This window comes from Onychostruthus taczanowskii, unplaced genomic scaffold (assembly GCF_017590055.1).
Source record: "Onychostruthus taczanowskii isolate IOZ18803 unplaced genomic scaffold, ASM1759005v1 scaffold126, whole genome shotgun sequence".
NCBI lineage: Eukaryota > Metazoa > Chordata > Aves > Passeriformes > Passeridae > Onychostruthus > Onychostruthus taczanowskii.
The window spans coordinates 364,866-389,315 of NW_024498418.1; the positions used below are offsets into that span (position 1 = coordinate 364,866).

A 24,450-nucleotide genomic window follows, 5' to 3' on the forward strand; every position below is an offset into this window, starting at 1 on the left:
GCCACGTCTACTTACAGACAACTCAAAGTATGGTCCTTTAGTAACATAACAAAATAGATATATGTCTATATTATAATTGCTTCTCAGACGCATTTATACTTCGATTGTGGTGGGTTTGGTTTGGGGTTTTTTTTACTATTTTTTTCTTTTTTTAAAGATGGGCTCCCTCTATCCCCCACCCCCGCCCGAGTTGAAGTGCAGTGCAAATGCAGGCGCGTCTCTCCCGGCATCCTCAGCTCCCTCTGGCTCCACAAAGGGGCCAGGAAACCAAACCCCACGAGGAATTACACAGTTCAGGGCCTTGCTCACATGCAAAATGAACATAAACCGCCTGGGATGTCAGCGGTGACAGCAACCGACCCATCCACACCCCGCCCCAGCGAGGCAGGCAACGGTGGGATGAGAGGGAGGAAGGAATGACAGCGATCAGCTCAGCATCCAGCACGGAAACAGCACGTTTGGAATTGGCAAACTTGGAGTTCATCAGCCGTGATGGTCACAAACAGAACTTCAGCGGTGCCAGCAGTAAAAATCTCCCCAGTATTGCCCCATTTCTGCTGTGAAGCAGGAACCCCCGGTGTGCTGCGTGGCAGGAACAGCCCCTGGCAGGAACAGCCTGAGGAGGAGGAGGGCGGTGGTGACTCCATCCAGCATGGCGAGAGGGGATGTGGTGGGACTCACATGTGCATCAGCCACAACCACTGTGCCTTCCCATGGATCACTGCCAGCTTCAGGTGTAGGAGTTTCAGTAACTCCCAAGTCCTTATGGAACCAACGTGCAAGAGGAGGGACAGCACCCAGCCGTGCAAACCCCATGCTGCTCATGTGGGAACTCCCCGAGCAGGGTGTGGGGAGCAGGAGATGGTTCTCCTGTTCCTAGCACCCATTTATTTATACAACAGGCTCCTTCACCATGTCCTCACCAATCCCTCAACCCCACAGGTCGGGTTTGGGTTTTCCTGCAGCTGAGAGCAAAGAAGCACAAATTTGTGGCCACACAAAACTCATACCTTCCCCCTGTCTGGCTGAGTTCAGAGCACTACTTGGAGCCAAATCTCACATTTTTACCACCAAAGAAAAACCCAAGGTGCACACCTGTTGTATAAATATATACATATGTGCATATATACATACATACACACACGTGATGCTGCAGCCCATGCCCTCAGCACAGGGTGGACCTTGCTCTGTGAGCTCACCCAGCCCCGCTCCAGGGAGTCCAGTGTGGTGAAAACTAGGGAAAAAACCCAAATCCATGTGTTCTATCACAGCTTCAGTGATGAGCACATTAACCACATCTAAACACCCCACGTGCCAGCCGCACAAGTTCCAGTCACTCCAGAGCTGCCTCTGTGCCCTCTGCCAGCTCTCCCTTCTCTCCTCCTAAGGACAGCTGGAGCAGGCAGAGCTCTGTTCCAGCCAGAGGAGCTGGGACAAGGGGCAGCTCATGGAGTTCAAGTAGATTGTTAAATTTTTGGAATGGTTTGACAAGCAACCGCTCACAGACTGCAAGAGAACACCCACAGGGCTGGGAGAGGGAGCAGAGAAGACAACGGCACTCGGGAATGAACAGCCAGTTTATATAAGAGCTTCCTCTATACATATACATACATATATATATATAACCACCAGAAATTCCCAGCATCTATCCTTTTAACACCAAAATGAACTGTGCATGTAACATTGGCATAATGAAAGTTCATCTTCCAGATTTCTGGCATTTGGCTTGTGCAAACATCAGACAGCCAGCTTCCCTCCCGCGGCTTCTCCTCGTAAAGGAAGTGTCTTCTTGGAAGAACACAGGAATTGCAGTCTTGCTGAGTCCCAGACAGTCCCAGAAAGCCTCCAAAGGCAGCTCGTGGAGGGGACCATGGATCTTGCGGGAGCTGAACACTGACAAATTTCCTGCCACCTGGTGAGCTACTGGCTACGATTCTTTCGAGAGATTTTAAGCAGCTGTTGGTGCAATGAGACACTACAAACTAGATGATCTCCACTAGAATGCAGAGAAGCAGCACCAGATGCTGAAGCATGTGAAGTTTATATCGACCTGACACTACAAACTATTACTGGGGGGTTACGGTTCAGTGCTCCAAGATTAATGCATTTAAACACCATTCGGAATTATTGACACGAGGTGGGGGCTGCAAACTGCCCTGACCACCCTGCCAGAGTGACCTGTTAAACATGATGCCAAGATACAGGTGCACTGGGTACAAAAAACCTGCAGCATAAATTTCCTAAATTATCCAGAACTTGGCAAAATATCAAAGGGCACCAGAGGAAGGGCACAAAGCCGTTGAGAGAAGCAGGTGCCTCTCTCAAGGAGCGTGCGTGGTACAAATGCTCTGGAACAGCCCCTCAGAGTGCACAGGTGTCCCCCCCACAGCACTAAACTGCCTCACAGATGGGACAGGAATAGTTTTTCTGCCAGGCTCCTGCCCTGGTTACACCTGTGTGAGGTGTTTACAGGCTGACAGGAAGGGTTTGGAGAGCAGCACTCCCCCGACCACAGCCCTGCTGCAGGACTGGGTGTTTCTGTGCCATGCCCAAGCCCTCCTCCTCAGTTCTGCCCCTCCAAACCTCCAAGAGGATCCCACTTTAAGAACACTAGGAGTGCTAATATCTAAAGCAGTTTTAAAAGACTACAAATCTAAAAAGAAGACTAAAAAGGGAACATGGCTCTAAAACACCACTGCATGGGACCAGCAAAATCCGACACCCTATGGGATGCCACTGAGGTCTTACATAAATTTATATACAGATAAATATTTAAGAATTTCCTACAAATATCACTAACAAAATGAGACTGGCATTTAAGGGGTGCAATGCCCCTTCAGTACAGTGCGTTTAGGATGTTCCCATCCCTAGGGAGGATGGGCAGGACAGATCCAGCACCTCCTTTTCCAGCAGCTTCATGTGCAGGAGGGACAGCTGGCGCCTGAGCGCTCTCAGCAGCAGCTTTCCCTCCTCACCCAAGCTAGGAATGGCTCTCCATGCAACACATGGATAAATCAGTATCCTGAACACCAAATTCTCCAGTTGGGATTCACCCCAATGGAGCTACAAGTGCTAAGAACATCAGTGCTGGAGAGGTTGGAGGAGCTGGATGGAAGCGGCCGAACAACTGGAATGGAGGACTCAGGCAACTTGTACAAATGATACAACTTTAAAGAAACAAATAAATAAATAAAATCCAAGCTCAAGTTTTAATTCTGGCAAAACACTGGACTGAGATGGACAGTGGTCAGGTTTGATTTTGGAGGGAAACATTCTGCACTAAGCCAGGTCAGGCTGCAGCACTGGGATGCTGCAACTCCCCTTGCCCAAGCTCAGAATTGCTCTCTGAGCTTCTCTGCCAGATTTTAAACCATTATTCCCAATTGAACTTTGCATTTACTAGGATTCTACTTGGCCATTATGAAGTGCAACTCGTGTTAGAGCCCAGGGTACTCTTGCACCTTCCCTCCAAGAGGGGAAAAGTGGGCATTAATGTACTTATGTGCCATGACACGGTATTGGCTTCAAAGGAGGAATGTTTAAATCACTTCCTTACATAGTTCAAGAAAAACTTCACTAATATACAAAAATCCCAAACTCAGAGATTAGGCAGTAACATGGGCAAACTTGAAAAAGCTTCAAAAAACATGAATATTCCTCTAGAATTATGTTTTCCCATCATTCCCTGTAAGTGAGATCTCAGAATGGTCTCCCTTGGAGCATCTAACAACACTCTGGCATGTAACAGACTAATTTCCTGTTCACAAACCACCCACAGACAGAACCAACAGGAAAGCAGTCTCTCTCCAAACTCATCCCTTGCTAAGCAAAGATCTAAAACTGCAAACTTATCCTGGATGTCATCTTTCCCCACAGATAACTGTTCTGCCTCTGGTCCTCATGTGCTGCCCACACTTCAGTTCCCTTGTCAGGAGCCTGCAGAGTGACTCCAGGTGTGTCACACACCTCCCTGGAGCCACAACTTCCCACCAGCCTCTCTACTTCTGTGGAAACAGCCCAAAGAGGTTAAGAAATAAGAGCATTATTCCAAATTAACAGTGGCAACCAGCCCCCAGCACTGGGGGCAAAGGTGCTCTGCAGCAGAGCAACACCCAGCAGCCATCTCTGTGTTATCCACTGAGATGAACACAGGGACAGGGAATGGAACAGCTCCCAGGGAAGAGCCTCCCTCATTCACTCACTGGCTCTGATCAGCCACACTCATTTACAAAGCCAAACAACCTCAATACCTTTTTTTTTTTTCTTTTTTACCAAGAACACAATTTGCAGATACAGGCAATTTTAACCAGTGAATGAGAGGACAAAGCCTGCACATGCCCCACCATTTTCCAGAGTGCAATTTTACACCAAGAACAGGCTTCAGGCAAAATCTACAGGGACAGACAAAATGATATTGGGTTTAAGCCTAAAAATGGCTTTTTGTTCCAAGGGGTCAAAGAAAGACATTAACTAAATAAGGACCTCAAGCCAAATCATATACAAATGTTCTCAAGGCCATCCAAGTCAGGAGAAATTAAAAGTATCTTGCACTAAACCGCCACATTTCAGGTCTGTAAGGACTATGGGCAAAGAAGAAATTATTTAAGGAGTGTGTTGCTGAAATTGAGCCATTAATTAAAAGTAACAGATTTTTTGGGGAATTTTGGGGGCTGGATATGGTACTAAAATCATGCTGATCTGTAACAAGCTCCCATGCAGGCAAATATGTGCTTGTACCAACAGCCACAGCAAAGTCTGGGTGTGCAAACACTCCTCACTGAGCACTGAGACCTTGGGGAGAACATGTTCTCCTACCCAGCACGTTTAACATGGTTTCATGGCAGACTTCACGTTGCTCATGCAAAGACAGCAGGAAAATATATTCAGAATAGTTCTCTGGGTCCCTGCCCTTTCCTGGCAGCCTTTGTGCAGACCAATGGATCTTTATCTTGCTTCAAAGCACCACCTGGAGCTTTGAGGGAGCAGCAGGCACGGGGGGGGAAGGTGCCAACAGCCCCTCCACAGAAAGAGGGGAAAACAGATCAGGGGGATGGGGGTACAAGGGACAGCAGAGGATTGTGATATAAAACTGTAACGATTAAAATTGATGAGGCCGTAATTACCCTCTCTAAGTGCCAAGGGTGGGTTCTCTGGAGCTGTTCTACATCTGACTCTGGATCACCTAAAGCAGGACTATTGACAACAAAATATGCCAGTAATTCAGCAGCTGCCTAAAATGCCTTTTTAACAGTTAAACCTCAGTAAACCACAGTTTCTAGAACAGAATTCAGACTTGATTTGGTTTCAAAATAGTACAGGAAACCTTTCAGTGGTTTCCACATAGTTGTTCCAAAGAAAAGAGAAACACTGGTGTAAACAATCTAAATGCAAGACAATGTGCAAATTATACAATATAAACACAAAGAAAGGTGGTTTGTTCTTTAAAACCCATTTAAGTACTCCATAAAGATGTTCATTAAATTAAAGGGTTAGTGTATTATAAAAGTTTTAAAAAAAGACATGTAATACCCCATTTGCCTATTAAAGTCTCAAATTATTAGAACAAAATTTTAAACATCAATTGTTTTCAAACATTTCTGCTGTTGCCTACTGTCTGCATTTTACCATTTGCTCAGTGAGAGCCAGTTAACCAGTTTCACTTTAAGATTCTCATGCATTCAGAAACAAAGCTGCATTATTTGGTCTTTAGCATTACAGGAAAACAAGTGAACTCAAATCAAAACAGAATTGTGCTTGGAGTTAAAATCCCACTGCCACCACCACAGGAGCCCATTCCCAGTTGGTTTTGGTTCCACTGTCACTGGAGACCGCCTCATACACAAGGAGCTGTTCAATTTACTGTTCAAAGATTGGCAACTCTCCCTTTTTATTTTTCAAGGTAGATTTATTTAAGCTGAAAACCAGCATTAGAGAGGACTCCAGCTCTGCAGGACTGGCATTTTTTGGTTCTTGGCTTTGTAAACTTGCTTAGATAATAACGCAGGAATAGAAGGAGGAATGAAAGAATTGGTTTGTTGCACTCAAATGAAAATCCTCAACTTCTAAAGGTCTTCAACAGCTCAGCTGTACAGAAGAACAGTGGCTTCTGTGACACTTTTTAAATCTCATTTTTAGGCCAGTACCACTGCTTAAAATGCAGAATGTCTCCATCACACTGATATTGTGACAACTCAATACGTTACACCACAGACATTTAACATAACTCCATACATGCTATAAAAAAACAAAAAACAAAACAAAACAGGAGGGAAAAAAAAAGAAAGGAAACAAATAAGACCGTAGCTAAACTGCTTTAAATACTGCATGCTACAGCACTTCACGTATCGTCGAGATACGACACTGAAAGGTGACAAAAGGCTGAAGGGATTACAAAATATTTTCGGCAGGTTGGAAAGCTGCCCTCTTACTGTGGCAGAATTATTCCCCCTCCCCGTTCTCTACTTCTAATGTTCATGATTCTAGTGTTGAGTTGGCCATGTATTTTTTTTTTTTTATCCATTCTAATGACAGTGTTTCCTTAACTTAATTAAATCCATCAGTGTGGTAGCTGGGGTGAGAGTCAGCTGTGAGCTGGGTTGTCTCTGTGGCTGATGCTGGCTGTATCACAATAGGTGCGTCTGAGGCCTCTGAAAAGTGAAGACAAAAGGCTTAGCACACCAAGGAACAAACACAGCACTGAATGTTTTGGTAAGCACATCTCCCTACGACCCTCTGATAACACCATTTAACACTCCTTTAAGAGCATGATATTAATTCCCTGATTTTCAGTGTGCACACAACAGCATTCACCTCAACTCTACATGTGGAACATTTACTACCATTTCCTTTTTCTTGTAAAAGCTGCTGATCCTCACCCACCATTCAGCAGCATCCATTAAAAATGTCATCAGAACATACACAAGGCTCTACAGTATTTTAAATTATTGGTTTAATTCTGCAGAAATAGCTTCACAAGCAGTATTAGAGCTACAAGGGTAGCAGTGCCATTTCCTCTACACCTGACACAATTAAAGCTGCCTTGACACCCCCAACCCTTGGGTACAAGAGCCCCTTTCTGCAATCCCACATGGCTGGTCCAGCTGTTACCCCAGGATGTGGAAGGAACACAATGATGGTCATGCACTGCCCTGAAGTTGATCCCAGCTAGGTTTAGTGAAGACCCTCCAGGTGTTTTTAGTTATTTCTGCTATCAGCATCACCCATGTAACTCGTGGCACAAACATTTCCTGCTCATCATCCACACCCCAGAACCTGATTTTTTCTCAACCAGCTCACTGAGCACTCCAGCAGGGACTGATGTTCATCCTAGAGAGCTCACAGCATTTTCACCTACCCCTTTCATCTGACTGCAACTGTGCCTCCAAGTCCTCTGGAGAGACGTAGAATTCCTGCTCTTCGCCTTCGGGAGGTTTCGGTTTACACTTCCCACAGCAACAATTACAGCAGCAGCACAGACAGCAGCAGCAGTAGCAGCCTGTGATGAGCCCACAGAACACAAACAAGGCCTGCAGAGGACAGAAAACACAGAAATAGTCATAACCTGTGTCTACTGTGCCATGACCACAGAGTTTGTGAGACTTGGATACAGAATCAGAGAGGAAAACCACAGCAGACCAGAGACAGAACTTAGTAGCTACAGCTTTGTACTTTGTCACTGAGAAATACTTCAAATTATGTGCAAAAGTGGCTATGGCTGTCCACATATTACACTGAGGTGAACACTGCCAGCCTGGTTTCCTTGAGTAATTTCTACAATTTAACTTAAGTGGACTATTTTGCTGCATCTGGAAGAAGGTACATGTCTAATAAGCACATCTGTACTAAAATCCAGGGGTACAACAGATCAGGACAGGCTGTAACTTGCATAAATAACCCTGGAAACGACTGAGCTGTATCAGCTGATGCACAGGCCATGATGTACCTACAGCAGGGACTTGGAGCAGCCCAAGGCTGTGGGCATGGCTGAGGATTGATGCTCCCAGCATGTGAGCACAGCAGCTCCATACAAGCCAGGTCTGCCAGGTGCTTATCACAGTGACAGTGGGATAAATTGAAGTCTTCCTATAGGTCACTGTGCAATTGTTTGAAAAAAAAATTTACAGATAGCAAACCAGCATGGTGATATAATTATTGTCTTCCTTAGGGGATCAAGAGATGGAGGCAATGCTGGCAAAGGGTAGAAAAATGGACCCATGCAATGAAATGCAAGATTTTCTGTGAGCTGAAGTTCACAGTCAGGACTCATTCTGCAAAAATATTGACCAGATATTAACAGAGAATACACCCCAAATTCTCATCTATTTGAAATCCACTAGAAGAGTCCAAGCTTCAATTAGTAACCCAGGTCTTGTTTATTAGACCTGTATCACTAGAAGTTCCCAGAAAAATACTCCTGAACTCAAGAATCACAACGCAGTAAGAGAAGGATAATTAACCTGGTGTCACAAATTCAGCAATTTTCAAAGGCAAAACCAAGAACAGTTATCAAATGGAGCTCTCTAAGAGTTTCCAATACCAATCCAGAATAACTCCTGTGCCCTTGTATTTACCTTTGCCCACCAGCTGGACAGCACGAAGTACGTGTTCACATTTTCTTCACCAAACTGCTCTGCTACATAGAGCCCCAGAGACCCATACTTATCGTAAATGTTCCGCTTTGTGGCATCCGTCAATATTGCGTGGGCATTATTGATCTCTTTAAATTTTTCTGCTGCCTCTGGATTATCAGGGTTTTTATCAGGATGATATTTCAATGCCAGTTTCCTGCAGAAAGAAAAAAGAGAATAAAACCTGGGGTTTGGGTCCCTGTTGTTTTGATTTATTTTTTTTCTAATTCCGTAGCCTGCCAGTCAAGGGAGACTTTTAAGTTGCAACTGTTTTCCTTCATCTGTGATTCAACTTCCCTGATGATTCTTCCTTAGATGATAATAAAAGGCTACAGCAGTGTCTAGCTGAGTTCACAGGATTGACTTCAGACTGTTGGATTTGACCCTCGGAAATCCAATGGAAAAAAATAAGAGACATTGAATAAAAATAGGTGTGGGTTTTTTATCCTCAGCTCCAGCAATTTCCACCAGTAAGTTTTGCTCCTGCTACAGCAAAGACACACCACAGGTCTAAAGTATAGCACCAAAGAGTAAATAAAAGCAAGTTGCCACAGCTGCTTGAAGAGTGTCTGAACTGCTGCTTCTGCAGTGTCTGAACACAAAAATAGAACACACGATCACTTGTGGTTAATTCACCAATTCCTGTGCAGGAACAAAGTACTTTTCAGTTCAAGCTTTGCTAGAATAGAAAACACTTCTGAGTTTCGAGACATCAGGAAATCACAACGTACCTCCCCTAATCAGGCCAGATCTCTTACAAATAACAAAAAAATCAGATAAAGCATTGATAAATGTGCTAGTTCTCACAAGGCCCGGGCTATTTGCAGACATCAGTAGAAATAACTGGCTAAACACCTCCTTATGAAGAGAAAATACGTGCTCCCAAGTAGAAAAATGACACGGAGCCACATGCTGGCAGTTCTCCTGCACCACAAAAGGTACTTGTCCTCCTACAGAAAATGACCACAAAGTCACGTATGTGAGAAAGACAAGGGGAGTCTGCAGACAATTACATGTCAGCTTTGCAGTGGGGAAATGTTTAGACAAACATAAAACAAAGATGTGTGCAAGCACTTGGATGTGCCTGTGAGTATCTCACAGCATTTAAATCCAGCCTGAGTGTGCCCTTGGGACACTTCACTGTGCATGATGCTGCCCCAGTAAATCATGTCCACAGCTGCCACTTGTGCCCCAGCCTCAGTAAGGGCTGAAATAATCACAGGAAATTTTATAAACCTGGAAAGGGCTTAGTCAGGCTGCGATAATTAAATATTTTTATTTCCCATTTCCTACATGTACACAAATCCCACAGCCCCCAGGCCAGCAAAGGACGTTCAGACTGAACATGATAAAGGAGCAGCAGAGGAAACAAGATGAGCTGAAGGTCCAGGGAAGTGTGAAGCAGCTACATTTCACCCCAGGACCTTGTGGGGTTGTTCCTCCAAATGAAAAACTCACAGTATTTTCCCCAGGACAGTAAAATTATTTTCCAGTTGCTTGAAGATAAACTATTCCAACTCCCACTTAAAGCTTTTAGGAAGATAAAGCTTATTTTTGAGAATCTGTGGACCTGTTTTTTTCCTAGACTTCACCATGTAGTTGCCATCACGTAGCTTTGCAAGGGAAAAAGCTTTGGTAAAAGTTAAAGACTAAAGGAAAACAAATTTGACAATGAGTATCCTGATGGAAAGATGATGCTGACCCCTAGTGTAATCCAAACACATTGCCACTGGTCACAGCAGAAGTTGCCTTTAAGCAGATTTATGGGAAAGGACGATGTTCCAAGACTCTTTTTTTGTAGTTTTTATTTGGTAAGTATGAAGCCATTTCATGCGTCCAACTCTTAAGGAAAGGGATACAGAAAAAAAAATCATCTTTTAAACTAATAACTCCGCAAAAAATAAGAACTTTTCAACAGAATTCCAGGAAAAAGTAATCATTCAGGCTCTGTTTTCATCCTTATTTGTATCTTTAAACTCCATCTCCCTGTGCTAGCAGTGGAAATGATGGACAGCAGGGCAGTTCTGCACATCTGTGGTACCGACACAAGGCTACGTAACAGGAAGAGTTTAACTCTGATCACACTCTTAAAATTCTGCCCAAACCTAGGCAAGGACCTTTCAGAATGACACTGTGCATTTGAGAATTTCACTTACTAGATATAAGATGGAAAAATGAAAAACCTAGGCATGTTTTCACACCCTACTTTACAAGAAGCAACCATGTTTTCACCTATTTTTCCCGTATATTTCTCTTGCAAAAGGTCTAAATAAACCAACTGAGGCTCCTACATAAATGGATCATTTGCTGAACACTGAATTAAAGCCATTTGTGCTACTGGGACAGGTGTAAAACTTACCTGTAAGACTTTTTGATATCATCTGAAGTGGCATTTTTGTCCAGCCCCAGCACGTGGTACAAGGACTCCCCAGAGGTAGAGAGCGAGCGTTGCCTCTGGTCTGCCATCTTGAGCTAACCTGAGGAGAGAACTGGCCCCTGCTAAAAAATAAACATTAAGAAATGCTTAAGCCAAGGAAAAAAAACAGACCTCTTTAAGCAAACTGTCCTCAAAAACATCGTCTACACACCAAGATTCACCTTTTATAAAATGTGCTCTGAAAGGTTCTTTACACGTGTGGAAGGTAAGAAGTTATAAAATTCTGTGAATTATAACAACTATTACATTGTTGGCACAACAGCAGCCACCCTGAATCCCCACTGTATAGAATCAATTCTTCTTTCCAAAAACCCCAAATCAAGAGCTGTGGTGCAGCTATAGCCATGTACTGCATAACCCATCTCTCAAGTCACTTCATCTCCTTTCTTAGTCTTAATATTAAGATAATGTATTTGAGATAATACCTATAAAAATCACATGGCAACAGAGAAGTTGCTGTTGAGGCTGCCTTTTTGCACCACACTAACATCGGAGTAACTGACTTTATTTGTATTTTCTATTTCAGAAATTACATTAAAAATACCCCAAAAAACCAAACTTCCCCACAACTCCCAAATCCCAGTCTCCCATCTTATCACCAGCACCAGGTCAAACAGAATCCTTAGACAAATCCAGTGTGACCAAGCCTGTGCATTCCACAAGGAAAAAGGGAATGCCTGCCCAGAGAGGAGATCCCCTCTCTCATAATTTAAAGTTGTGGATTCAACACTTAACATGCATTCTAGTTAAAATCATGCTACTTGCACATGGATTAACCTCCTGCTCCACATCCGAATGTGACAGACCCCAGAGGTGTCCCCTGAGCCATGCCAGGAGCAGATCTGGTTCTGCCCTCTCCCACCCTGAGGAGATCAGCTTTGCTGTTCTTTAGCTGCAGAACTGCAGCCAGGATGAGCATCCAAGAAAAGACTATTGGCTATTTTTGGATTATGTCATTACAATTAGCCCACACCAGATTATGCAGCCTCTGAAAAAGATATTTAAAGCAGTAGACTTTTCTAATTTAACCCTATGTCTTATATAAGAAATTAATAACCTCAGCTTTCACAGGGCTGGCTGAAAGCAACGCCCTGAGCCCTCACCCCCTGCACTGCCTGGGTGGAGCTGGGACCACACCTCTGCTTCTCCCAACACATGGGAATTGTCACACCCACAAAGGGGACCAAGTGACAAGGATGTGGACAGACACATCACCACTGTCTTGTTCAGCTCAGACCCTGCTGTTGATTCTCTGCCTCACTTGGCCTCTCTGACTTTACATCCATTTAACATTGGTCACCAGGTCCAGCTGTTTTAATTGGAATACAGTGGCTCAACCAAAGTCTCATGTAATCTCCTTCAAGAAGCCTTTGGCAATTCTACCCAGTTTAATTTAAAGCTTCCTATAGGAGGCTATAAATTATTACTATTAATAATAATTTGTCTAAACTCTAATTCTCTGGCTAAAAATTCAAACTACACCGCAAATCTGGAAGGTGAATGTGTGGTAGGGAGAGAAAATATTTTCTTTGCAAGGACACTGCTCAGTATCAAAAGCTTTCTGTATGGGAGGAAAATTACTGAGTGCTGCAAGACACAACACAAACAACTCACTTACTTGGGCATAATCTGATTCAGGGAAAGGAAAATGTTTCAGGAAAGCAACCCTCCACCCAGGCACACAGCAGAGGCAATCCTCTGGGCCAGGTTTCCCAAAGGCAGCCTCCCAGCCCCCTCTGCCCCAGAGCTGAGGTCAAACACTGATGATCCTGACGTGTCTCTGATAATCTACCTAATGACAGCAGCCTGCTCCTGCTGCTTCCCAGGCTCCCTGCTCAGCTCCTCCTGCTCTGTGCCCATCATCACTTCCTCCCACCCTCCCAGGAACCTCCCAGCAGCTCCAGCACACCAGCGCCTGCCAGCAGCTCCCTGCCAAGCAGTGTCTGTCACTACTGCTCTTGGACAGGGACCTGAGAAGTCAGGAGGAGGTAAAAAAAGCATCCTGATTGGAATTTTACATGTTGATTTAGCCCTTCTGAAGAAGATACTGCTTCAAACAGGGGCTTCCAGGGCATTATGGACATTTTTGCTAAAAGCTGCAGCTCTATTTAAGCATAACAAGCTTCCTGTAACATCAATCCAACGTGGCCTTGGTGACAGATGCTGCAGATCACAGCCATACACCATGTTCTGCTTAACAAAATCTGCACTGCTCAATTAGGGCCAATTTGTTTAACAAAAATGAATTCAGTCTGACCCAGGCAGTCAGTCTGCAGGCACAGGGATACAATTCCACACTGCTGCATCCTTAATGGCTTCCATCTGAACAGTGCTGGGGATCCACAGCTTGGTCTAATGGGATGTTAACATTTATTTCTCCAAACTGGTATGAAATGGACACACTGGCCTTGGCAGAAGAGTGGAGGACAAGGCAGGGATGGGAAATCATCTGGGAAGCTTTTTACTTAAGAGAACATAGAAGTATTATCAATAGGAATGCAACTTTTGGCTTTTTAAATATGAAACAGACAGTAAAGGTGCAAGTTGTTTAAATTCTGAGTTTTCCTAAACTCAGGTATCATTTCTGCTGTTCTCACACGTGGCTCTAATTCACAATCCTGAAAGCCACCCCGTATTTTTAAAAACTGTTGTGTTCAGCAGCAAGAAACCATCTGCTCCCTTTTCTAACCAAGCAGGATGCCCTGAAGAGGTTTCTCTGGGAAGGCTCTCGAGAAAGGTAATCTCCTGGATTAAGCAGTAGAGTGTTTAACCATCTGAGTACCACAATATCCTGCCTCAGTCAGCTCTACCACGACAGGCAACTGCTTTCAGCACCACCTTGCTGAAAAGACTCAGATTAAACCTGGCAGGTTATTTATGGAAGTCAGCCTTAATGTTCTAAATACATCCCTGGAAAATTTAACCTTAGAAACACTAATTTGCTTTTCAGCTTCCCAAAAGAACCCCATCAAGTTTCATTAAATTGGTGATACCTTAGATTCTGCCAGGTCTGCTGACCCTTTTGGAAGTTGTATTTAACTCATTAAAATGGCAACGTGCTATTACAGACAAGGAAAAAATAATCAATAGTCCTCTACCAGTTTAGGGAATTAAATACTCACAGAACATCCCAAATGACGTCTGCACTGAAAAGGGTGACAGCAGATCTGGTGGCCAGAAGCAGGGAAGGAGGAATTAAACTCCATCTGATCTGCTGCAAGATGCTGCAAAGAATTTCAGTGGAAGCTGGCAGTGAGGGGGATACATTTTCCCAAGAAAACATGCTGGGCTGTGTGGCAGAATGGAGGGTGGAGGTGCTGACCCTGCTCACACAGACAGCAGGTGCTTGGGACAACACTGAACCACCACTGTTGGATCCAGGAAGGGCTACCTTGAAATAAAGGGATGGAAGGCTCATTCCATGGACAACAGCCATGATATGCCAGTGCCTTTAGCCTCTGGAAGCAGACTAACAGCAATTCTTCTCATCTCCCTCCAGGGCTGAAGCACTGAGTATTTATTCCAGAACAAACCTCTGGAAACTCTAATTCTCAACTACCACTTTCCCCATCTCCCCTGTGTAAGTCACACAGGCACTGCTGTCCCTTGAATTTCCTTGCTGGAGGAAAGGCTGCTCCAGGAAGGAGTTGTGACTGTTCAACTGCACTGATCAAAATCAAAAGGGGCACAGGACACCAAACAAGGTTAGCTTTAAAGACCTCCAGCTGGAGCACAATCTCTGGAATTCTAATTTTCTCCATGCCTGTATACTCATCAGTTTAAGTTCCTAAAAAATTAAATAAAATAATGAAATCACTCCCTGAATGGATGTGCCAACACCCAGACCTGTACACAGGTGCTATCCACAGCATTACAGTGAGCTGTCTACACACAGTGTGGGGAATCTGGTTGGAAACAGCTGTTCCAGAAAGTGAAATCCCACTGTGAAGGAGAAAATCCACCTCCTGCTGACACAGTGAATGATACCCACTGGACACAGGATAATGGGAGGTTATTAACCTTAATATTGTTTGCAAAGGAGTTTGGTTAAAACCAGCACACAATCTCCCAGTCTTCCTTCCAAAGTATCACCAGTGACACAGAGAACAGAGGAATCCCCAAAAGGGAGGACAAGAACCAGAAGGAATGACAGACAGACTCAGAGACGTGCTGGAGTGCTGGACAGGAGGAGGTTGCTGCTGTCCCAGCTCAGCCCAGCCCTGCACACATCTGTAACACAAACTATCAGGAATGCTGTCAAGCCCTCTACAATTACAGTTTTAAGAGCATATTAAAAGAAGATTAAAGAGTCCAGCTTGGAAAGGATGTTTTGTCAGCTCTTACAAAAATGTCTAGTTGATACTTTATTATACAACTTTAGGAAGCACTCAAGTATTTTAGGAAAGATTTGGATTCCACACACTGCTGCTAAGTGGTAAACTATAATGTTAGTTAAAGCTAAGATTCCAGCTTTGCACAGATTTCCAGTGCAGAAAATAAACTACAGGTGTTAATCTAAAACTGAATTATTCTATCCTAACCAGTATTTATCAGTAAAAGTCTAAATAAAAACACCAAGCCTGAAAGTACTTCAGTAAACATTGATTTGTCACAGAAAGGAAAAAGCACCCCTGGCCTCCACATCCTGTCCATCTGTCTCAGAGTCACTTAGAGTTGTCCTCACAATCTGCTATTTTTCAAGGGAGAAAAAAAAAAGAAAAATATTTTTGAAAGGGAGATGAGAGAAGCATATACAAGATTGTGTTACCACAAAAAATATGAGGTGTTTTAGCCTTGGCTTCCTGAGGTAGTAAGAGATTTTTGTAGGAAACTTTGTTTCCTCAGCAACATTTTGCATTTAAATGAGATACAATAAATAAAAAAATCCAGAACTCACCTGGTGTCTATTTTGAATATTCTAAGGTAAGTGATAGCAACCTTCACACACTTCTAAAACTGATTCTCCTAAAGACAAAACAAAAGCAAATTAGTTGTTCACCAATTCTGAAGTTGAGGATTCATTGATAAATTATCATCACATTACTGGACAGTAAAAACACAGAAGTGTTTTATAAATATTTGTACCACAAGTACTAAATAAGTCCTCACAATGTAAATACTTGTCTTTAGAATGGATAAACTGTCAAAATAAATGACAAATATTTAAAAACATAGAATCAAGGCCTCTAAGGTTTGAACCAGAGCTTCAGTCTCTTTTCCCCAACTTTTACCATGGGAAAGACACACACCTACCCAGCTGCATGGAAACTCTAATAACCATTATCTGTTTAAGACTTTGGACTTTTTCAACTTCGGCCTTTGTGAATATATGTACTGAGAACACGAGAAGCATGTTTTTCAAGTCTTGGTAATCTGTTGTTCTGTCAGAGAGACTGTAAAGCAGCTTAGCCAACACAGCAGACCCCAAGATCCAGCACTGGAGCAGCAGGCACAGCCTGCTCTGGGGAGCAGCACCAGCTCCTCCTGCCAGGACAGATTTCCATCAAGAAAACCATGGTGTCATCCAATTTGGATTCCCTCATCCTGATGCAGATGAAAAGCAGTCTCATTTTGGTGTACAAGGAGGGAGAGAACCTGGGATGACCCAGCAGCACACACTCAGCCTTCCAGCAGACAAGCTCCAGATCAGCCATCCCATGGAAATAACAGAGCAAAGGGGCAAGAGCAGCCCAGGAAATGCTACATGGTGCTGCAGAAAAAATCAGGGAAACTCACTGCAACAGATTGAAATACTTTTCTGATTAAGCAGGTGCAGGACACATCTAACCCACATTACCAATCACAAAGTCACTTTTGCATTAGATGACTGAAGAATAAACCTCGTGAGCGGAACTTCAGAGCAGCTTTTACCTGGCAAGTCATCACTTAATTGTCACACAAACCCTTTCAACTGCTTTCAGAGAACAAGCTCTGAAATCACTTGAGAAATAAACTCCCCATTGAAGTAATAATTATGCCTTTCATGGGCTGGAAGGTTCCAGCATGGCAAACAGAGATGCTGGGAATACACCCAGGGAGCTGCTGGCATTGCTGCCCACAGCAGTTGCTTGGTGCCATCTGTAAGAAGCTGCTTGATCCAGCAACACATCCCTAAGTGGGTATGAATGAACCAAGCAACAACTCAATAATCAGCTTATTGTTAATGGATCTGTTTAGTTCCTTTGATAGGAACCAGCAAAGGACTTTTCCTGAATAATGAAAGGCAGGGAGTTAAACTTTCCCACTCAGAGCCTGTGCAATACTAGGGGGTGGGCTAACTCCCCAAGGAAAAATGTCCTATTTTGTGAAGCTATAGAAGCTCCCAGGTTCTCTGCCCACAGCTTTCTTCATTAAAAATAATCCACAAGAACATTATTTAAGCATTTCTGGAAAGCTGCAGATTGTTAATGGTGTTGGCAACCAGAATTATGGCTCCCTACCCAGATGAAGACCACCTCTAACTGTGCCACTCATTCTGTTTCAGACAGCAAGCCCAGATCCAAAAATGCTGACAGTCAAAGTATGTTCAATTTATGGAAACAATATGAGTAGAACAGGGAAAAAAAGCAAGGTCCAAATGTAATTTAGAGAAAAATGTACTTTGAAAAAATGAGCTATCCTGCTAAGGTCAGAACTGGGCATGTAATGATGTAAATATCATGCTATGATGTGTGGATAGAAGGTTCAAATACAAGATCCTGGTCCAGGCCTCATCAAAACTCCATCAGCAGAAAAGCTGGTATTTTTTACAGCACTTATATATATATATAATAACCAGCCATGCAGAGACTCAAGATACAGTCAAATGTTGTCTTAATCTGGATGCAAGCAGCAATATTTCCTTCAGTCTCACAGCTATGCCAATACCAAGTTCCATTAAGAGCAGGCAGCCTGATTTACAGCTGAAAATAACCAAACAAGACAAAAATAAACTCCCAAGGAAACTGCTTCTTGTAAAAATCAAAGCACTTGAGAAACCCATGCCAGGTACTTTGCATCCTCCCTGCCAGCACTGAGCCAGCCCAGCACCTCCCAGGGGTTCACTCCCTCAGTTTCTGTTGCAACTGGCAATTCCAATTTAGTGACTCAGGAATGTTTTGATCTCCCCATCCAATCTCATTATTCAGCAGGCCAGATCCACTGACCCAGAGCTCTACATAATACCCTGCTTGTAATTACTTGTAAATATCTCCCCTCCTTATTACATGACATCCACAATCCAAACAAAAGCAAAGATGAAAGGACAGATGCTGGAAAAGGAACAGGAGCGTTCAAAATCCACATCAGTGCATGACACCAGGTTCAACAACACACACGAGAAAGGAGGAAGTCTGGGGACAGGAATACATAACTGTTGAAGAATCAGAAAATACAGAAATGAGTATGAAAATTAGAAGAAAAAAGATTAAAGAATGATGAAGATAAAAACAAGCAAAGCTACACAAATGCCAACTGAATTCAGCAAGACATTAAAACTGAGGTAAATTTTGTAACACAGAGGAAGAAATTTGCTTCGGGAGGTTCCATGCTCTTGCAACCATTTTGCTCTTAGCAAAACCAGCTCTTCCAGCCTTATTTCTGCTGCAAATTTGAATCCAATTTATGTACTGTTGTATCTTCCCCATAACTGGAACCATAAATCTGCTCAGCACCCTTTCCTGCTCTAAGCAAGAGACAGATACTGCCTATTCCTTGCAGAAATCAGACATGTTCTCAGCTCTACTGGACAAGAAGAGAAACGTGTTTTTTGAGAACTCAAACCTCCTCTGAGTGATGCAGGATAACTCTTTTTAGTGAATAATTCTGACTGAATTGTCCTCATCCTGCTCCATAAGTTGTTACCAGAAAGGGGAATTATCTTCAGCACACATGGCTTCATATTCCATCTCCACCATGTACAGGAGCTGTATCATGGTTAGCAAGTACTGAAAGAAATAAGGCTGCAATTAAGATAAATAAAACAAAGTAAATCAATATACAAACTAGAAACTCCAAAGTCTTTATTTTCACATCCCTTCTTGCTTACACGACTTGTAAAATGAATCATTACTGGAAGAACAATGTGAAACAGCTGAAGGGAAAGCAATCTGGCTAACAAGTGCCTGCAGAAGACCACTACTATTTTAAAGCACTTTTCTGCACCCTGTAACTGTCTGAATAAAGCTGAAATAAAGATTTTTGACCTATTAATCAGAGGACCAACATTTTATATTTCATTAAAGCATCCAAGAGTGTGTTTTGGCCTTCTTTATATTTTTTATATCACAGCACAGAAGTCTTTCAGCTGAACTTTGCTATTCAGTTTGTGACCTTTTGATAAAGATCATGTGAGAGATCTCATATCCATAAAAACATTCTGTTTTAACATCTAAGCCCTGATGGAAAGCTGAGTATCCAGGGAATTAATGTAAATGCATACATCTCCTGAAAAAAAAAAAAAAGAACTTTACTGTGTCCAAATCCATCTGCCTTGGGAACAGAGGACAGATCTCCTACACTGAAAGACTGTGACACTAAAACCTTCATTAAATTCTCTTGAGTTCTTTAAAAAATAGAAACACACAGCTTTTAAATAATTGAAATATGGAACAATACAATTTTTCTCCTAAATTCATGTTTGAACTGACATAACATCCACCACTGCTGACTGCAAGAGAGGTTCCACTGAAACTTGTGACAAACTTAACTACAGCAACACAGAGTTGTTTCCATAATGAGCTTAGCAGATTAAAATGTAACAATTTAAGTCTGATTGACCAACCTGTTATAAAGACTTGTGACCTTTTACCCTACACAAGAGTAAGATTCAAACCAACTAAAGAAGGCTTTCCATATTAGGGGAGAAAATATGAAGTAATAGATTTGTATTTTCTATCCTCTCTCCTCAATTAAAATAATTACTCTTAAAACCTGTGGGGATGGGGTTAGTGGATTCCCTACTTAGGATTTCATTGCTCCTATTTAATCTTTCAGCAATATTGAATCATTGTTTATGACATCACAGGAGTTTATGTGCAGAGTGCAAGCATCACAAACTGCACATGGCTATAAAAAAACCCACATCTGCTTACTCAGTTAAAAATCTCTGAAAAATCAGCAGCTGTGTTTGCTTTGTTCATTATTACTCTTAATTTTTGCTATAAAAAAAACCCACATCTGCTTACTCTGAAAAATCAGCAGCTGTGTTTGCTTTGTTCATTATTACTCTTAATTTTTCCTCTCTATAAATAGTTCTTGAATCACTGTGACTACTCACTGCAAGTTCACTAGAACAAATGACACAACCCACAACACTCCCTTGCTGTGATGAGTGACGCTGATGCCACCTTTCTGAAGAAATATCTTCAACTTCTTCAAAGACAAATCCCCATTTCTGCTAAGTGGGTTGTATAAACTACATCAATAAAAAACCCTCATATTGTTAATGACTATATCAATATAGCCTAACCTTTAAAATATAAAAGAATTCTTGGAACAGATGGGTCTACTCACATAAAAATGAGATTTACACTATTATGTCATACCTGTAGGTAAGACAACTAAAGGCTTTTAAATAGGAAGAAAAAAAGAAGTCTATTGTCTTGTGTAAGAAAAGTTGAGAAAATCACATTAGTTGTCAAAACATGAATCCCTTGACAGACTGTTACAAAAAGAGAATTTAAGGAGACAATGCTGATCCAAGCAGCCCTTTTTAGAGCACAGGAGGCTTTTGCCTGGTCAAAAAGAAGGAACAGTTATAAAGAACAGTACAAAAGCCAAATAAGCAGTTTGAGACACAAAAGGAACAGAAAGGAACACATCTTTCAAATTACAACTTGGTTGGCAAAGGGCAAGAAAAAGATTTATCCGAAATTAACTTGGAAGGGCAGGGGAAGGTGGTTCCTCTCTGTGCTCATGGGCAGCAGTAAGAGATGGAGGGGGAAAAGGTCATTCCTACTTTCTTTTCCTATCAATTGTGAGGCAGATGAAAAGGTAAATGAGGGTTTCCCCATACACACAATTTAAACAATGTAAAAGTATGGCCTTACAAACTGCACAGCATATACAAAAAATTATTTTACACCTAATTTGGTGTAAATTGCTTTGTCATCAAATAAACACTACAAACACTCTCGGCAGTTTTAATCATAAGCAGTTTTTGTTAAAGATTTTGAAATGAAGACTTTATTTTAATGAGTGAAAAAGCAAAAATGAACACCAATTTATGGCAACAACTGAAGGCAATACTCGTATCTTCACCCTGATCTAAAATGATCCACTCTGGTGCTTCCCTTTTGAGAAACTTCACCTATTTGCAGATCATTAATCTCTGCTCTTTAATGGCTGTCTCCCACCAAGCACACAAACCTTCCACTTAAAAGGTTATGAATAAAAAGGCAAAATAAGCAGAATCAAGCAGCAGAACTTACAAGGATTTTGTATTTTCCAGACACAACCACCCAGCCAGCTCACAACCAGAAAAGCCAAAATAATTTTACGTGATTACCAGGAACCCAACGTCACTGCCTCTGTCAGAGCCTATTTCACAGGATATTAGGTTTTCTTCTAAAAATTAAGCTTATTTATTTAATAATACAGGCAGAAAGTGAATTTCCCCTCTTCCCCATTTACTTTTACCTCTTGTATCCAATCAGGTCCTCCAGCCTAAGGTGAAGCATAATTATTCAAGCAGCACATGTATCCACTCAGTTAAGGTCCAAAGGCTTTAGTTCCAGAGATTATTTCTTCTGCAAAGTTAAAAAATTAAGCATATCTAAAGATGCTCACTTCTCCTAATTGCTCAACTGGACTTCCCCAGTTTTTGTGGAGGGTGGGGAAGAGACTATTTGATTATTTCACTTCCTCACAGAAACTGAGCAATTGGTGTTGTAAAAGATATTTTAGGCTTGAAAAAACAATCAAAAAACCCAAATAAAAACAAAACAAATAAAACATCACCAAGAGCAAGGGGTACTCTGATTAGAAGTGGGGCACAGACTGTAGGTAAAACCCCTCTGAGCACTGGGAGGGCAAGCAAAACCCAAAAAAACCAATACCCCCAGGGACTATCTCCAGGAAATAGACATATATAGATATATATGCAGTGGAAGGCATTCTTCACTTCATGCCACAGATTTCTCCCCTCTGGGTGGTGTCAGGTGTTACAGAAAATGGTCTGAAAGCCACGATGAGATGAGTTTCATACCTGCCCCATTCAAATCCCCAGCACACGGACATGAAGCATGAAAGGGCTTAAAACCACAGAATTCCACAATAAAATCTGAACTGACCAGCACAGCTTTTATTACCCAGAACTTCTACTTGTTGTTTTGGCAGCAATATTCAACCAAGTTCCTTTTGAAGGCTGGGTGATGTCAGAGGTGATGCCTTCACTACAAATATTTCTGTTTATTCTCAGGTGAATTAAACCAGAGCACACTTGATGGGGCAAACACACAGTAAATCACAGAAGAAAGCACCTTGGGGTACAGAACACATTTACTCCCTAGTGATCCCAAATCCATCCCTATGAATACAATGCTAATGTCACAATATCCTTATAATATCCCCAGAATAATACCCAGTACACCCCCTGCATGTTGGAGTCAGCTCTTTCAACTACAAATACCCAAACAAATCACAGGGCTGGATTAAAACCAGCTTTAATTTAAATTGGCATTCTCTTACAGGAGACAAACTCTTTGGTATTTTCTAACCATACAGTGTGGTTTCACCAACAAAAAGATTTATTTTATACTACTCCCCCACAAACCATAATGATATTTATTTCCCCTGTTCTCTCACTCTGCATACATTTAATCTGCAGACTGCCTGATGAAGGATGTCCTCAGCTCCACCACTCAGTCTAGCAACAGTATTTCATGGCTGCTTAAAAAGAAAAAAAAAAAAGCCAGTCCATAATTTAGAAATAATAAGGCAACAAAGAATGTATTTGTCCTACTGATTTTCCCACTAACTTACTGGTGATTTAATAAGTAATGACACAGCTTGAATTTCAGACCACAGACTTAGGTTAAAATCCTGACACGTCAGGAAAAACCATGCTCAGACTTTATTTGTAATTGAGTTTTCCAACACTGTAATTGGGCAAGAATTAGAACACATGTAGATTTTATACACTAGGTTTTCAGACAGCAGTCACATTTCAGAGGGCTTAGAACCAAAAGGCCACTATTATACTGGGGCATAATTTAATCACTTAATCAAAGGCCATTCCCAAGGCCTTTCAGTTTCAGCACAAAGTATGGAATGATCACATTTAGTCTTTTTTCCACCTAAATAACTGGTAATAAAGTCAGAAAACCCTATGCATAGTTTTTGACTGATGTTTTTATTCCTCCCTCTGATTTTCACTAACACTGGAGCGTGACAGATGTCTCTTCACTCTGCCTGTACCCCTGATGTGATGCCATCAGTACAATGTTAAACCAGGGTCATTCCTACATGTATGCCCCAAACCAAGGGTATGTCCTCCTGGAGATCCTTAACAGGAACAAAACAGCACCTTTCCTCATTCAGGATTATTTAAAAATAATATTTCATACATCTACACATTTAACCAGCCTTAAAACAGCAAGAGTGAAAGTCATCACAGATTCTTTTTAACAGCAAGAGGGACTCCCTGGCCTTTATATGGAAAAGATCAAAAAAACAAGTCACAGGAAGAAATGTGGTTTTTAGATAAGCTGCAGGAAACCAGGGTAAGGAGTTGTGCATTACAGGACAAGCACAGGAGATGCTGGGTTTTCATCATCCAGGATGTTGCACACAACGTATATTCCATGCCAGGCCCAATAACAAAGTCATGTTGGCTGCTGGCCCTGTTGTCCAAAGCACTCAGGGAAATAGTAAGGTAGGCTTGGAAAATTACCCTGTGCACCTTCCAAACACCTGATTAATTCTGACTGCCTGCTTTTCCCAAGTCAATTGTCAAGAGCCAATGCTGTGCCAATCTAAAAGTGCAACAAGAATGAAGTGAGCGAGTGTGGAAATCAGGAACTTTGTAGGAAAAGAAAAAGTGAGACTTCATTAAGGATAATAAATATTTTCACTAGTTACTGTCCAGACAAAAGTACTTCTATGGAACATGCATTTATTTTGCTCTGTGATAAAAATGGTCTACTCCAAGCAAGAATGTTATTTCCCAGCAATACCATGAGAGCTTTCAGAAGGACTGACTGACCAGTGATTTTTCAAACCAAAGAACAAAATGATAAAATAAGTTTTCTAAAGAAAATACATGCTTCAGACCCTATTTTTCCATCATCACTCAGACCAGAAGAACTCCAAGAACATCTCAGAATTGTACATGTGGAGAAAGCACGGCCCCTGTGCAATGGAGCTTGTTAGAAACCACAAAGAAAATATTCCTCAAGTTCTCAAAGA

At 42.1% G+C, this 24,450-nt stretch overlaps 1 protein-coding gene across 3 annotated transcripts; it reads right to left on the reverse strand.

Moving 5' to 3' along the window:
* Window positions 1-1,562: 1,562 nt before the first annotated feature.
* DNAJC5 (DnaJ heat shock protein family (Hsp40) member C5) lies at window positions 1,563-21,791 on the reverse strand. 3 transcript variants are annotated; one of them, XM_041396127.1, is made up of 6 exons: window positions 21,682-21,791; window positions 15,962-16,029; window positions 10,987-11,123; window positions 8,571-8,784; window positions 7,355-7,526; window positions 1,563-6,647 (listed from the first exon to the last, which is right to left on the reverse strand). In XM_041396127.1, the coding sequence occupies exons 3-6, from the start codon at window positions 11,091-11,093 to the stop codon at window positions 6,544-6,546; spliced, it is 597 nt and encodes a 198-aa protein (XP_041252061.1). In that variant the 5' UTR covers window positions 11,094-11,123; window positions 15,962-16,029; window positions 21,682-21,791; the 3' UTR covers window positions 1,563-6,543. The 3 variants fall into 3 exon arrangements, with proteins under 3 accessions (XP_041252061.1, XP_041252059.1, XP_041252060.1); XM_041396125.1 differs by having other exon boundaries at window positions 10,987-11,126; XM_041396126.1 differs by lacking the exon at window positions 21,682-21,791 and adding an exon at window positions 18,826-18,942 and having other exon boundaries at window positions 10,987-11,126.
* Between the last annotated feature and the right edge of the window lie 2,659 nt (window positions 21,792-24,450).